The sequence below is a fragment of the Microcaecilia unicolor genome, chromosome 8 (assembly GCF_901765095.1).
Source record: "Microcaecilia unicolor chromosome 8, aMicUni1.1, whole genome shotgun sequence".
NCBI lineage: Eukaryota > Metazoa > Chordata > Amphibia > Gymnophiona > Siphonopidae > Microcaecilia > Microcaecilia unicolor.
This window is the reverse complement of record NC_044038.1, coordinates 15,436,926-15,453,900: the sequence shown is the minus strand read 5'-3', so window position 1 is coordinate 15,453,900 and position 16,975 is coordinate 15,436,926. Positions and strand designations below refer to the sequence as shown.

The following is a 16,975-nucleotide window of genomic DNA, read 5'->3' as shown; positions in this document are numbered from 1 at the left end:
TTTTTTTTTTTTAAATTTTAATTTCAATTTCACTGTAACCTAGTCATGAAACCACATTGATAGCTGTACCATGAACCTTAATGAAACCAAACTCTTACTGGACATAACTAAACTCTTCCTCCCTATGATTCCCTAAAGGGTCTGTTACACATGAACTTTCTCTTCCACAACATCACTTTGTATTTGTTTATACCGGAATTGGCGATCGCCTTTCCGGTACTATGTAAGCCACATTGAGCCTGCAAATAGGTGGGAAAATGTGGGATACAAATGTAACAAATAAATAAATAAAAATTCTTTTGGGGAACTAAGTAAATATTTGGGGGCTTGTTTTTTTTACAAAGTCACACTTGCGATTCCCATGCAGCAAATGAGAGAAAGCCCATAGGAATTGAATGGGCTTCCTCTCATTTACCGCGCAGAAATCACTAGCGCGGCTTTGTAAAAGAAGCCCTGAGTGTTGAAATGCAAATAAGCCACTTCTTTGCAAAATCTCCACCTAAAGTGTGGTGTAGTTCTCCAGTTTGTCCCCCTCCCCCCTCCCAAAAGCCCCCACTGGTCCTGGGATTCATAAGTACTAGACAGGATGACGAGTGTTTTGCGTAGTTCATGCACTTTGTGCAGCGAAGGGCGACTAAAATGATAGCGGGGATGGGACAACTTCCCTATGAAGAAAGACTAAGGAGGCTAGGGCTTTTCAGCTTGGAGAAGAGACGGCTGAGGGGAGACATGATAGAGGTATATAAAATAATGAGTGGAGTGGAACAGGTGGATGTGAAGCATCTGTTCACGCTTTCCAAAAATACTAGGACTAGGGGGCATGCGATGAAACTACAGTGTAGTAAATTTAAAACAAATCAGAGAAAATGTTTCTTCACCCAACGCATAATTAAACTCTGGAATTCGTTGCCGGAGAACGTGGTGAAGGCGGTTAGCTTGGCAGAGTTTAAAAAGGGGTTAGACGGTTTCCTAAAGGGGCTTGGGAAAAATCCACAATTCCAGGAATAACATATATAGAATGTTTGTACGTTTGGGAAGCTTGCCAGGTGCCCTTGGCCTGGATTGGCCGCTGTCGTGGACAGGATGCTGGGCTAGATGGACCCTTGGTCTTTTCCTAGTGTGGCATTACTTATGTACTTATTTTATTTCTTCAGATATTTTTTATTTATTGGGATTTGTTCAGACGCTCTAGTTTTGCAATAATGTATCTAGTAAAACGTATTTTCCTATCAGTGTTGTGCAGCTCAGATAGCAGTATTGCTCTGGGAGAAAAGCGGAGTCTTTGTAGGTCGCAAGAAAGGAGTGTTATGTCCAGGTCTGAAATGTCCAGACAACAAAGGCAGAAAAATCATTTTGGTTTAGAGATTTTGAATATTAACTTTGGGAATTTGAATGTACAGCATCTCTTCTGTCTTATAGTTTGCATAGTGCAAGAGCAAAAGCCTTTCTCCTATTTTCCAGTGCTGTCCTGCACCAAGAGTCTGCCTTCTTGGGGTTTCCAGTTCAGTGTTTGCATGCTTCTGTTTCTAATTTGCATTTGGTGAGGGTCCGTGTTTTGCATGTGTGACCATGGTGGGGGATTGCATCCCAGTTTCTCTTACTCTATAACCACTGTGGAGGGTGTTTAGGGAAATGCAGGGGAGGTTTTCGTGAATGGATCTGAAGGGTTCATACTGAGGTTGAGTCCTAACCTGTACAGAGTCACGTTCTGTCTCTTGCTTCTACTACTACTATTTATCATTTCTATAGCACTACAAGGCACTGTACACTGTACACCATACACAAAAACCCACCTCCTGGGAAAATCAAGTTTCCTCCCCTCTTATTGTTCCAACGCTCCCCACCCCTCCTCTTTGGGGATTAGTACAAAACCAGCAGGTTAAGAGTACACATGGTCTTTATCCCAGTCTGATAAGAATAATTTTGTTCTAGTTACGAAACCAACACATGTGAAGCTCACAGTGACAACTGAACAACTGTGTGTGTGTATGTATGTGTGGGGGAGGTGTCTCTGGGTGCAGGGTCTTCATACACACTCGAGTGCGAGAACAACATTCTCATGCAACAATCTATCATTCCTTTCTACATCACCTCTTTATGTATCTGAATAACCTCACTTCGCACTCTGAGTTCAAGAAAACGTGATACATGCATGGAAGACCTCTGAAGAAGGGCTAGAAATGGTGTGGATGGGCAGACCAGATAGGTAAAGTGGTCTTTTCCAGCCATCATGTTCTTTGTTTCTATGGGTGTGACCTTGTAGAGATGTAAGAAGGAGTGAAGGAGTAGCTGCCTAGTCGTTAGAGAACTCGGCCAACAACCAGAGAAGCCTGGTTCAAATCCCACTGCTACTCCTTATGATCTTGGGCAAATCGCTTAACTTTGCATTACCTCAAGTGCAAACTTATATTGTGGGCCCTTCAGGGACAAGGAAATACTTAGTGTGTCTGAATGTAACACACCTTGAGCTACTACTGAAAAATGTGTTAGCTAAATCCAAAAAAAAATAAACTTTCCAAATAATCCTCCTCCAAATCTAGAATATAAAAAGTTGGTCTGAAAGGCATTTGAGGAAGATCCCAACTCTATCAAGAGAGGAAAAGCTAAAACAAAAATCACAGGTACAGGTCTCCTGGTTAGATGAACATCCAGAGGCATTGCTAAGTACTTAGAAGACTTGTGATGGGGCCATATAACCATCTCTCCAAGAGACTTTGATAACTAAAACACTCATCATAATCCCAAGTGAGAGGGAATGATTGGGGAGATTCAACTTAGGGGTGATTTGAGAGACTGGTTTGAGAATACCAAGAAGGATGAGGCTGTTGGAGGGGAGCCCAAGAGTGGAGATTGGAGAGGGAACAGATGCGGGGAACATTGGCGAGGTGAAAGGCTGGAACAGGGAGAAGGAAGGGTTATCTGTGATGATAAAAAGGATATGACAGAGAAAAGTCCATTTCAGACACAGATGCATCGGAGGAAGTGAAGCAGACAAGAGAAGAAATGGAAAATGGAAAGAATACTCCAAAGAGTGATGTGTGACAGTTTTTAATTGTTCAATGAATTGTTTATTTGTTGTTTTATTATATATATTGAATGGGATTGTATTAAAATGCTTTAGTGAGTTTTTGAAGAGAATTTATAGTGTAAGAAATACCTCTAAGGTATGCTCACATTGGAATGCAATTGTGGAGTTCCTCAGGGGTCACCGTTATCACCCTCTCCCAAAGTACTGGTTTATTCATATGCTGACAATATTTTCCTCTTATGTGAAGCTCGGGAAAAGTTTGACAACACTATGATATTTTACAAGGAAATTGTTATTAAGACTGATAATTGGGCTAAGGCTCATTTTAAAAAATTGATTAGACTAAAGACTAGGGTAGTCTGGTTTGGAGATTATGAGAAGTTGCCAGTGAAGCGTTTGGAATTGGGAACAGGTGAGATATTAGTGATTGAAGGTCATTCGAAAGTGTTGGGAGTCGATTCAGGCTTAACTTTTGAATTACATGTGAAGACCTTATTAAAAAAAGTTGGCTTTTTTTTTTCCAATTACGGCAGTTAAGAGCAATTCGGTCTAAGCTCCATCCAGATAATTTTAGAACAGTGACACTGGCAGTTTTAATTCCATATTTGGATTATTGCAACTCACTGTTTGGGGGTCTTACTAAAAAGTTGCTACAAAGATTGCAATTCTTGCAGAACACAGCCGCAAGATTGATTTACGGTTTGGGAAAGCATGCAAGAGCATTCCCCTTAGCTTGTGCGATGTATAAATTATTGTATGGTGATGGCTCTGGTAATTTGATTAATTATTTGGATTTTCCATCATCCTTTTCCTCAACTTGGTCAGAATGTAGTTTGAAATTAATGGTATTCAAAAGAAATCCATGCTAGAACTGTCCTTTTTATATCAGGGAGTGAAGCTTCGGAACAGATTGCCTTTGGAAATTCGGAGAATACCATGATGTTATTCTTTTCAAAAAGTGTTAAAGTCAATTTTGTTTGATGAAAAAGGTGTTTTATAGAGATGATGAGGGTTGCATTTTAGTTTAAAATCTATGGATGTTTTTTTTTTATTGTAATTCTCCTGAATGAAGGAATTCTTGTTTGTAATCTACTTAGAATCTTTTGTTTGAACTTAGCGGAATATGAGAATCACATAGCGTAGCATAGCATAACCGCACTGAACCCTGGAAAGGGGAGTTTGGCAGTACATAAGATCTGTTTTGATTTGATTTGAAAAGGAGTTGGAAGATCAACAACAACAGGAAAATGGCAAAACAAGACCAGAGCCAACGTAATTTGAAAAATAAAATGTCCAGATAATGAAGGTAGAAAAACCATTTTATTTTCAGCTTAGTGATTGGGGTGTGTCAGTTTTTGGGAAAGTGTATTTCTTGTAACTTGTGTTTTGTACAGTACAGGAGGAAATACATTTCTGCTTTTGACTTTTTCAGTGTTGCATTTCATACACAGTCCGGCTTCTTGGGCATTCAGGTTCAAGCTTTGTGCTGTCCTTTGTTCTCCGTCCATGTTGTGCTTGTGACCGAGGTGCGGTGCTCCATTAGTGCTGTTTCTCTGTAGGGATCTGAATCGCTCTGTCTTGTTTTGTTTTCCAGTGGAAGGTGCATTATTAGCGGTGTAAATCCTGGGAGTTACTGCTGTCATGATGTGCTGCACCCACTGATTCTGTATTTACAGGTTTTTTATTAAATTTATATTTGTACCCCGCGCTTTCCCACTTTCCCACTCATGGCAGGCTCAATGCGGCTTACATGGGGCAATGGAGGGTTACGTGACTTGCCCAGAGTCACAAGGAGCTGCCTGTGCCTGAAGTGGGAATCGAACTCAGTTCCTCAGGACCACCACCCTAACCACTAGGCCACTCCTCCACTGTTGCTACTATTTGAGATTCTACATGGAATGTTGCTATTCCATGTAGAAGTCGGCCCTTGCAGATCACCAATGTGGCCACGCAGGCTTCTGCTTCTGTGAGTCTGACGTCCTGCACGTATGTGCAGGACGTCAGACTCACAGAAACAGAAGCCTGCGCAGCCTTCTACATGGAATGTTGCTAGTGGAATAGCAACATTCCATGTAGAATCTCCAATAGTAGCAACATTCCATGTAGAATCTCCAATAGTATCTATTTTATTTTTTGTTACATTTGTACCCTGCGCTTTCCCACTCATGGTAGGCTCAATGCGGCTTACATGGGGCAATGGAGGGTTAAGTGACTTGCCCAGAGTCACAAGGAGCTGCCTGTGCCTGAAGTGGGAATCAAACTCAGTTCCTCAGTTCCCCAGGACCAAAGTCCACCACCCTAACCACTAGGCCACTCCTCCACTCCTTCAGCAGTGACTTTAAATATAATTTATATGTTGCAATGAGTGAGAGTTTTACTTGTACTTTGAGTGTCTCTTCTTTAAATATCCAGTAATATTGTCCTTTTTCATGTACAATAAACCTGTTACTGTAAATATAGAATTTTTATTCACACCATTTATTTACAACTCAGCTGTTCTCACCTGTTCTAGGCATGGATCTATTGCTATGGGCCTTGAATTGCACTAGTGCAGAATTCCCCCCCCCCCCCCTGTCAATTTTTCTCCCATGGACCCTTACTTTGATCATCTAGCTTTCACTCCAATGCAGTGATCACAGCTTCCCTCTTTCCCCCTCATCCCTCAAGAGCCTTAAACACTACCTTCACAGCAGGGGCAGACTGAGAGTACTCTGGGTCCCCTCCTGCCATGCTGATGCTGCCGCCACCAGTACCCCCACCCCCGCCATGCTGCCTCCCTCCCACTGTGTTGCCGCTGTCCCCCCCCCCCCCACCTCGAAGGTTCCTTTTTCGTGGGCAGGAAATAAATCCCCTCTTTCCTGCCCATCCGCTGCCTCTACTCTGTGTTAACAAAATGGCTGCCGAGACTTCCCATGGTACCATGGGAATCTCGGCAGCCATTTTGTAAACACAGCAGTGCTGTGCTATTCTTCCTGGTTGCACCAACCAGTTAGAATAGCGGCAGTGGCCACTAGATCACCAGGGCTAGGGTTACCATATGGCTCCAGAAAAAGGAGGACGGATAGAGCCAGCCGGGTTTTACTTCCATTGCTTTCCATTGAAAGCAATGGAAGTAAAACCCGGCTGGCTCAATTACTTCCATTGAAAGCAATGGAAGTAAAACCCGGCTGGCTCAATCCGTCCTCCTTTTTCTGGAGCCATATGATAACCCTAACCAGGGCCCCATGGGGGCTGTAGTGTGCGGTGGCAGGCAACCGGGCAGAGACTCCGGGCCCTCGGGCACTGCCCAGTTGCCCAAATGGTCAGTCCGCCCCTGCTCCACAGGGAGAAGAAGAGCTGAGCTGTGAATTAGATTGGAGACCTTTTGCATGGTACCACCAGCACATACCATCAAAGCCACTGGGTTGGCAGGATTTCTAAGCCTGTTTTCAAAAGCTAATTATATGTGTGTGCAAGTGTATGGAAGAGAATGAATGGGGAGGGAGAGTGCAAGGCTGACGGTCCATCCATGGCATCTAATACTCTGCCACCAGCCCAGTGCAGGCAGAAGAATTGTATTGGAAGGGGTCTGATCAGTGCCGTAGCGAGAGCGGCTGACACCCGGGGCAGACCACCCCACCGCCCCCCCTTCCTACGCCACTGGGTCTGATAAAGAAAAACTTCCATACCTGCTTTCCCTGGAAGCGGTATGATGATGAAAGGTCATGGTTTGTGTAGGACAACCAAAGTGGTTTATATATTATATGCAAGTACTTTCTCTGTCCCTCGTGAGCTCACAATCTATGTTTTACATCCGGGGCAATGGAGAGTGAGGTGATTTTGCCCAGGATCACAGGGAGCTGCCCTGAGAACTGAACCCACTTGCCCGGGTTCTCAGCTCACTGCACTGACAGACCATTAGGTTACTCCTCCACTGCTATAAAGAAAGCTCCTCCCCTTCTCCTCTGGAAACAGTTTAATTATAGAATGTGCAAGGGACCCTCCCAAGGGAGGAAGAGGGGCTGTAATTCAGAAGAATCAAGGTCTTGGTTATAATAATTGGCTGGGAATTTCTTCCTCAGAATTCCAGTTTTTAGTTGCCCCACAGCTGTACTCTGTCTGCTTCAAATTACCCACTTTGCAAACAGAAACAATCATGACAGGGGAACTCCATCCTGCAAATCTGCCATAAGGCACATTAGGAACTTCTGTTCACCTCACGCCTCATTAGGCCCCAAAATGTGGGTTTACTGTACCTGAGGATCTCCTAGAATGCCTAATTAACACCGTGCACCTGGCAGGCACAGATGGCACTGCAGAACGAAACGGTCTCTGAGACGCTACAGCAGAGCTGGAAGCCCAGTAGTTCTACCAGTCAACCTGCTCGGCTCAAACCTTTCTTGTTTATGACTCGCTGTGGCAATACAGCCTGAATAATTATTGAAAGTAGGAGGTGGGCACAAGGGACTTGTGGGTGGGAATGGGTAGGATAAAGGAAGAAACATTCATATCCTCCCAAAACATTATGATTAAAAAAAAGAAAACATAGAACAGAAACAGAACACAATATGAGATATTCCAACTAATGTGTTTGTAGCTTTTGATTCATGAACTGCCACCCCCATTGGTGAACACAGAAAAGCATTAAATTAAAGCAGATTTAACAACAACAATGCATTCTAATGTACGACTGGAATATTTCTTTTTAGACAGGTACACGCATGCACACACACACACACACACCAGTGGCGTTCCTAGGGGGGCAGACACCCGGGGCGGCACCTCGCCCCCCGGGTGCAGCACCCCCCCGGGTGCACGCCGCTGGGGGGGGGGGGTGCCGCAGTGCGCGCCTGCTCAGAGTTCCCTGACTTCGCGCGTTCGCTGCAGCTCCCTCTGTCCCGGAACAGGAAGTAACCTGTTCCAGGGCAGAGGGAGCTGCAGCGAACGCGCGAAGTCAGCGAACTCAGAGCAGGTGCGCGCCGTGGCACCCCCCCAGCGGCGTGCACCCGGGGTGGACCGCCCCCACTGCCCCCCCTTGGTACGCCACTGACACACACAAAAACACACGCACGCAACACACACACCTGAGAACTGGTACTAGTTTGGCCAGTCAGAGCACTGTGGTTCCCTGCTGAACCCCAAACTGTAATAGACAGGCTGCATTAGCCTGCATGTGTCTGTTCCCTGATTTTTGTCAGGACTGCTTGATTAAGGTAAGGAGGTTCGGGCTTGTGGGTTTAATAAATTAACTGTCCTTAAATGCTCTGTGGATGTCTTTGCAGCAGGAGAGCTGGTTTTTCAGGCCTGAGATCTGACTGCTGTCCTAGCTGAGCTCCGGAAAGAAATCTCCAGGGCAAAAGTCTTCCTTTCAATCCCCACATAACATTCTGTCTTAAAAAACTAGTGTTTGAAACTGGTAAGGATGAAACAGGAGTGCTACATTCCTGGAAGTTTCAAAAAGGTCCAAATCTGGAGTTCAGGAAAGCCCCTAAATATGCGTCTTCAAAAGTCCCAGTCATCGCTGACAGACTCTGGACAGGTCCAGGCCTCTATTCCCAACAGATCCGGATGCGAGGCCCCTGAAGCCTGAGCGAGCACCTCCGAAAGACCACACGTCATTCTCTCTCTCTCGTTTACTTGGCTTTACAGTTGGTCTTCGTCTATCCAAACAGTTTTTCGCTGGTCTTCTATAATTCTTTCCTTGATGATGCGGATGAGATCGTCTATGCTGCTCCAGGACTCCACTTCCACGGAAGCATAAAGACACGGCAGGGCCTCCAGCTCCTTCTCCTTCAGACGGCACATGCGTAAGAATTCGTCTTCACTCTCTGGTTTATTCAACAGCCTCCTGTATCAGGAGATAGCAAATGCATGTATGAACGAGGCTACTGCCGTTATCCTCGGTGGCTAGATAAGTCACTGATCACCAGGGGTATAGCCAGACCTTGAGGTGGGAGGGGGCCAGAGGCCAAAGTGAGGGGGCACATTTTGGTCTGGCTCCCCCTACCCGCTGCCCTGCCTCCCCCCCCCCCCCCCCCCACTGCTGCTTTGCCGCCTACCACTGCTGCTGCTGCACATACCTTAGCTGATGGCAATAGTGTAACCAAGGGTGGCTGGGCCCACCCACTTTGCGCTCAGGTTCATCCAGTAGCAGCACACCTATGATGTGGCTGGCAGGGATCCCCAAGCCCCACCAGCTGAAAACTCCCAACAACTGTCCCTCCTGCATACTTTGTAAATAGCAGATCTTCGCCTGCAGCGAGCAACAACTGATACATACTGTTTGCACCGTCCCCGCAGCCTTCCTTCTGATGCATTCCCACTTATACGGAAACAGGAAGTTGCATCAGAGGGAAGGATGTGGGGCCAACATGAGCAGTGTGTATTAGTTGCTGCTCGCTGCTGATGAAAATCTGCTATTTAAAAGGTATGCGGGAGAGGGGGATGTTTGAGAGACCATATGGCATGCAAACAAGAAAGGGTGGAATTCTTCTGCCCACCCATCCCGGGCCCAGGCCCACCGAAAATTGGGTGTCTGGCTACGCCCCTGGCCTTGTCTTCGGCACTGCCGCATTTCTTGCGCCGCTCTCTCTTCCCCTCATGTCATGTCCGGCATGCTTGTGAGGGGGAGAGCAGGGCAGAAAATGCAGTGATGCTAGAGACCAGCGCTGTGAAAAAAACACTTCAGCTGGTGGGCTTTGGGGACCCCCGCCAGCTAAACCAGGGGCACAGATCCAATTGGGGGGGGGCCCAGGTCCCTGTGGCCCCCTGTAGCTACACCACAGCTGATCACATAGGTTATTTTCATTAGTTTATATTGCCAAGATATACTGATGCTTTAGATACCACCTTGCCTTTTGCATTATACACACAATAACTGCTGTTTTGATTTAATATACAAGATGATATAAGGATATGCACATACCCCCTGATATTCAGCTGGCGGTGGGAAGCGCTTTTGCTGTCCATCACCAGCGTTAAAAATGGATATTCAATGCCAGGGTCATTTCCGACGACTGGCACTGAATAATCCGGTTTCATTTTTGACCGAGTTAAAACATGGAAAAGAAAATAAGATGATACCTTTTTTATTGGACATAACTTAATACATTTCTTGATTAGTTTTCTGATCTGATGAAGAAGGGCAACCTTCGAAAGCTAATCAAGAAATGTATTAAGTTATGTCCAATAAAAAAGGTATCATCTTATTTTCTTTTCCATGTTTTAATTTTGTTTGATTTCTATTGATTACCTTTAAGAGTGGACTAACATGGCTAACACACCTCTTTATTTTTGACCGAGGCAACTTAACCAGTTAAGCTGATACTCAGCGTGAACCGATCAAGTGCTCAGCGCCTGGCCTGTTATTTATGCCACTTATTTTAACCGCTAAACATAGCCAGTTTGGCGCTGATTATCCGCACTTGACTAGTTGCGTGATATAGCTGTAACCGCAGATATTCAGCGGCAGATAACCGGTTTTCTCCCGCTGAATGTCCGCTATTTAACTGACCAGGAGCCGTTCCTGTAAGCCTCAAGAAGACCGGGGGGGGGGGGGGGGGGGGGGGGGGGGGGGGGGGACCTAAAACAAACAGTGGGCAAGGAACAGCCCAGAAGCTGAGGAAGAACTCAGCAAAGAAGCTAAGCTTGAACTGGACCTTTGGAAACCACTCTTATCCAGAAGGCAAAGACTGTGGGTGTTTTGTTAATAAGGCAGCAGTGGGAGGGCCAGTAAACAGGGCAAGGGAGAAAGCTGCCCTAGTCCTTATGGTTGAAAAGTAGAAAAGCCAGGGCAATGTTTTGAGTGGTTTGTTTGGGGACTGGAGGGAACAAACTTGAATCAGAACTGTGAAAGAGGAAAAAGAAGAAGAGGGTGGGGGTGGGCCCAGGCCTGGTGACCCAGAGCTTGGCTAAAGGAGAGGAAGCACTGTGCAAACTGACTTGTACCCACTTCAGTTGGGATACTGCAGGGATAATATGGCAGTGGAAGCCAAGGCTGTGTTTGCATGTTTGAAGCCCTAATATGGAGTGGCTCTCGAGAACTATGTTTATAGAAGGATGAAGGCTATTGAAGAGGTGGTCAATGGTGAAAGGCAGCTAATCTGTGTCAGAAGCATCATGCCTGTGACAACCCGCAACTAGCAGAGTGGCTGGCAGATCTCTGAGCATGTGTGGCTCTTAGGACCTATTGATTTTCTTTGACTGCAGCTGCTATTTGTTTCCCCCCACCCCTGAAGCTACCATCCTAGGGGATTACTTTGTTAGCTTAATGGTTAAGACAGACCCAACTCTGGCTTCCCAGAAGAAGAAACTGCAGCTTTTTGGTGCTTGACCCATTATAGAGAATGGCACAATCAGTTCTGAGTATTTCTGTGAGAGTGAGAAACAGAAAACATAAGAGAGAGAGAGATACAGAGAGAGAGAGAGAGAGAGAGATAGCGAGAGAGAGAGAGAGAGAAAGAAAGAGAGAGAGAGAGATAGCGAGAGAGAGAGAGAAAGAGAGAGAGAGAGAGAGAGAGAGAGAGAGAGAGAGAGAGAGAGATGGTATGCAGGTGACTCAGAAAGAGACCAAGAAAATCTTATCCCATACTTGTTTATTTATACGAGGTGCTTCACAATGTACTAACACATGTAGAAATGCCAGTAATCCAAGCATTGACAGAGGAGGACCAGTTGATCCATCTAGTCCGCCCAAGGTGGGAGTTATTCTCAGTACAGTTGGTCCTAAAAAGAACCCATGAACCAGATAATCCAACAGTGGAGATGTTAGGATCAAATACTTTTCTAAGTGCGGGACTCACTGGAGGACAGTATATGTATGCTGAGTGTTGGAAAGCTCCAGGAGTTCAGTCTACATCTCAGGGGAAGAGGAAGACACAGACTATTGCTGTCCACATTGTGCGATTACTGATGTAATGCAGAGAACGAAAAATTAAATGCTTGAAAGGCAAGCTATACGTTACCTGAACCTCTTCATGTTTTTTTCCGAAACCTTGATGAAAAGAACTATTGGGTAGATCTTTGCTTTGATTAAATCCTTGGCGCAGCTCAGTCCAACTTCAAGCAAACAGTGCTTGTTCTGAAAACACAGAGCCTTGTTAAAACGCACAACAAACACGATAGCAGCACATTTTCTAAAAACTTTACATACACCAGTAGCGTACTGAGGGTGGGGCAGTGGAGGTGGTCCGTCCCGGGTGCACATTGCAGGGTGGGGGTGCAGGGAGCAGCCGCACGACTGTCAGCTCCACTGGTTGGTTCCCTGTTCCCTCTGATGTTACTTCTTGTTCCGGGGCAGAGGGAGCAGGAAATCGGCGGAGTCAACAGCTGCATGGTTGCTCCCCTCAGGAGGTAAGAGCAATGCACCGGGGGAGGGGGGGAGACGCTGGACCCAGGAGGGGGAGGGACAACGCTGCATCCCGGGGGGGGGGGGGGTGCACAGCGGCGATCTGCCGTGACAGCCCACCAAGGAACACCACTGACATCCACTGTTCATCCCGGGTACAGGGAAAGACCTGGATTTAAGAATAGCAAATCCACGGGTTATGGGAAATCTGTGCCTTTCCGAGGGAACAGGAAGTTGGAGGTATGGAGGGGCAGAGAGCAGTACGAAGAAAATACATATATAAATCTGTGCCTCAGTTTAGTGCCACCTCTATAACGCATCTAGGTGCCAAGACCTGGACCTGACTAAGTGGCAGAACTTAAATTTGCTTTTTCCTTTTGAACTCATCCCTCTCCGATCCATTATTATACATTCTTTCTTATTCACAATACTTTACCCAACTTACACCCTCTTCCGTTCCCTGCCTCTTCCACCTTCCTCCCTTATCCTTTCTTAGTCCACCTCTTTATTATATACTATATTTAAATATTTTATCCATTTTGTGCTGTCTTGTACATTTTGTTTTATTGTAAGCCGCATTGAGCCTGCTAACAAGTGGGAAAGTGCGGGTTATAAATGCTACAATACAATACAATTATAGAATGCTAGCCTTTGTTGACATTGGTGGCCCATGTATAGGTGTGTGTGGGTCTTATGTCATGACAATGGTAATCTCTGAAAAACCTATCTTTTCAACAAGGCCTACCATGAGAATCCATAGCTTAATTATAACACTTCATCACTCTTCCCTTATTCTGAACGTCTTCCTTCTATACTGTTTGTCTAGCTCTTTTTTGTCATACTCTTTGTAACACCAATTGCATCTTTACCCTGGAATGGCGATGCCATAACAGATCTCTGTAAGCCACATTGAGCCTGCATAGGTGGGAAAATGTGGGATACAAGCGCAATAAATAAATAAATAAGCGTAAGCTGGTGTGCCTACGTGCACCAAGTGAGGCGCATAGTTTATAGTATTCTATGAACTACGCACGTAGCTGGGAGACACACCCATGGCCTACCATTCCTCCTGTTAGGTGTTAGGCACTATGGATCTTGGGTGCAACCTTATAGAAGAGTATCATGCACAAGGCTGCCTCTCAGTCAATGGCACCCTTGACGTGCCTAAATGACGTGTACCTCTAGGCACCAGCTTCTAGAATTGCTCCACATATGTTTAAATATTTACACGGATTCAGCACCGCTATTCACAGAAATAACAGTGCTTGAAGAACAGGATGACCCTCTACACACCTCCAAGGACACTAAGGTCCTCCCAAGAGGTATCCCTAACCACAACCTCTCCAAAAGACATTACACGATGTGATACCTGCAAGCGAGCCTTCTCCGGAGTAGCCCCCACTCTCTGAAATGCACTGCCTGAAAGGCTCTGCTTAACAGAAGACTACCTCTACTTCAGGAAGCAGGTGAAAGCTTGGCTCTTCAACCAGGCCTTTAATGGAAGAAGTAACTAACTCGTTACTCTCACTCACACACACAAGGAGTACTCAGGCTGCATATACTGCAGCAGGACATGTTTACCCACTCCTAGCCTAGCTAAGATAACATTTAAGCATTTCTATGACCTCATGTGCAACTTTCTTTAAATCAATCACCTTACTTTCTAACTCTTCCTGCTTTCTTACCCTTCTATATGTTACGTCTTTGCTTTACCCTTTGCTATCATCTATAATGTCACAATATACATTCCTTATAAACATGAACTGACAGAAATCACCAACAAAATCAAACTCAGCTTGAACATCATGGACTCATGGGCGAATGCATTTCAACTAAAGCTCAATAAAGAAAAAACACACTGTCTCATCCTCTCATTCCAATACAGCATGGACAACCCCATAAATATAAACACCCCAGATTACACCCTCCCTATCTCAGACAGCCTGAAAATCCTCGGCGTTACAATGGACCGTAACCTTACACTAGAGAGCCAAGTGAAATCCACAACAAAGAAAATGTTCCACTCAATGGGGAAACTCAAACACGTGAAACCATTCTTCCCGAGGGAAACATTTCGCAACTTGATACAATCAATGGTACTAAGCCACATAGACTACTGCAATGGAATTTACGCAGGATGCAAAGAACAAACCTTAAAGAAACTTCAGACCGCTCAAAACAAGGCAGCCAGGCTTATATTTGGAAAAACGCGATTTGAAAGCGCAAAACCCCTCCGTGAAAAACTGCACTGGCTCCCAATCAAAGAACGTATTGCTTTCAAAATCTGCACCCTGGTTTATAAAATCATCTTCGGCAAAGCCCGGGGATACATGACAGACCTCATAGACCTACCAACAAGAAACACATCCAAATCAACACGAACATATCTAAATCTCCACTACTCAAGCTGCAAAGGGCTTAAATACAAATCAACCTACGCATCCAGTTTTTCCTACATAAGTACACAACTGTGGAGCGCATTACCAAAAGCCTTGAAAACAACTTATGACCACCTAAACTTCACTAAAAACCAACCTATTTAAAAAGGCATACCCTACCGATCCAACTTAAATGCCTGAACTCTGCAACACAACGAAACCAAAGTACGTAATGGACATAACACAACTCTTCCACTCTACGATTCCCTAATGTGTCTGTTCCACATGAACCTTATCTTACCACAACATCACTTTGTATTTGTTCGTACTGGAGTCGGCGAACGCCTCTCCGGTACTATGTAAGCCACATTGAGCCTGCAAATAGGTGGGAAAATGTGGGATACAACTGTAACAAACAAACAAACAAACAAACAAACAAATAAATAAATAAATAAATAAATAAAATAATGTTCTATTATGTATTGTGTTGACATTGTAAATAGTATACCATGCCATACTTTGAATTGTTTTTGAATATTTTTACTGTTGTAATTGTCTATAACTTATGTTTCATTTATTCTTACTGTACACTGCCTTGAGTCAATTCTTTCAAAAAGGTGCTAAATAAATCCTAATCATAAATAAAATAATAATAATAATAATAATAATAATAAATGTATGTATCCAGTGGTGAATGCAGTTATTCTACAGGTAGTTGGTGATATTCAGCTGCTATTGGTATATCTATACAGATCAGCTTAGAACAGCCTTTTTGCTGGCTTGTTATTTCAATATTTTGACTGCTGTAACTATCTATTGCCTATGGCCAGCTTCTTCTCGATGTACACCGCCTTGGGCGAATTTCTTCAAAAAGGCAAAATGATGGAATATTTTGACACCCACCAGACAGGTCTTAACAGGGATCTGGGCTTTTCTATCCCACTATAAACCATAAAATTCTACTGCTTTGTCACTCTCTTCTCGGCCATCCATCTCTCCCTGTCTCTCACCCCTCACCTAGCCCACCCCATCCTCTTCCTCTGACTGTCATTGAAATGCGTTTGTGTTTCACTTCTATATTCTGGTATTTGTCAACATTTGCTTATTAACAAACTAAAGAAAGCTAATCAAAAATGTATTAAGTTAGTCCAATAAAAAAAAGTATCATCTTATTTTCTTTTGTCTGTTTTGATTTATTTCCATTTATTACCTTCAAAAAGGCAGTAAATAAATTCTAAAAAAATACACTTATCTCTATAACTATACGGTCAGTGGCAGAATATCAATGATCCACACTCCAGCCTTTCTCTGTATAGCACTGGGATGGGCTGTAAGAATTCGTAATGCTGCTGAACATTTACAGTCAGAGGGTTTGTATATTTACCAGCAGTCGGTAAATGTATGAATTATTGGGCCTAAAGAGGCATATTTTCAAAGCACTTAGCCTCCCAAAGTTCCATAGAAACCTATGGAACTTAGCCTCCCAAACTGCTTTGAAAATATGCCTCAAAGTGTCCTAGTATTGGTTAAGGAAGTGCACCCAAGTGCAGCAAAGTGTGCTTGAGTCAATAATCAGCTGGCAGTGGCCAACGTTTTCTTTTAAACACTGATCACTGTCAGCTAAATTAGCCCCAGATACTCAGTTTTAGGCCATATCCAACCACTGGCCCTGAATATCCCAGCCTAATTGTCCTTGTGGTGGCTTCCGGGGTTCATGCGGATAGCCAGTTAAGTGCCATTTAACCGGTCAGATGCCATTCCTGGCCGGTTAAATGGTTTTGAATATTGGGGGGGGGGGGGGGGGGATATGTTAATTTGGAAGTAATTGAACCAGCCGGGTTTTACTTCAATGGAAAGCAATGGAAGTAAAACCCGGCTGGCTCAATCCGTCCTCCTTTTTCTGGAGCCATATGGTAACCCTAGCGCCCTGCATGGAATTCTGATGAGGCTCAGCACAGTACTGCCTCTGCTTAATAAGATTCAAAATGGTGGACGTGACTATGCAAGGGAAACATTAGGAAAGAAATGCACTCACCATGTATCCCTACCACCCTTCACCTTACCTCCACCACCTAAAGCAAATTGAGGGGCGGTGGGGGGGGGGGGGGGGGGGGGGGCAGAAGAAGATAGGAGTACTTGATGAGTTACATTTCTGGAGGAATTTCAGAATCCCTGCTGATATAACATCTTTTCTTTTTTTTTTCAACCTTTTCAACAGATGCATCCACAACCTACTTATCCCGT

At 44.6% G+C, this 16,975-nt stretch overlaps 1 protein-coding gene across 1 annotated transcript in view; it reads right to left on the bottom strand.

Annotated features, from left to right (window-relative positions):
• Positions 1 to 8,038: 8,038 nt before the first annotated feature.
• CARD11 (caspase recruitment domain family member 11) overlaps positions 8,039 to 16,975 on the bottom strand; it is a 107,028-nt gene continuing 98,091 nt past the window's right edge. The window contains exons 23-24 of the mRNA XM_030211885.1: positions 11,971 to 12,086; positions 8,039 to 8,855 (exon numbers count right to left, since the gene is read on the bottom strand). Of these exons, the coding sequence (XP_030067745.1) occupies positions 8,651 to 8,855; positions 11,971 to 12,086 (321 nt within the window). The 3' untranslated portion in view covers positions 8,039 to 8,650. The remainder of the gene's footprint in view (positions 8,856 to 11,970; positions 12,087 to 16,975) is intronic.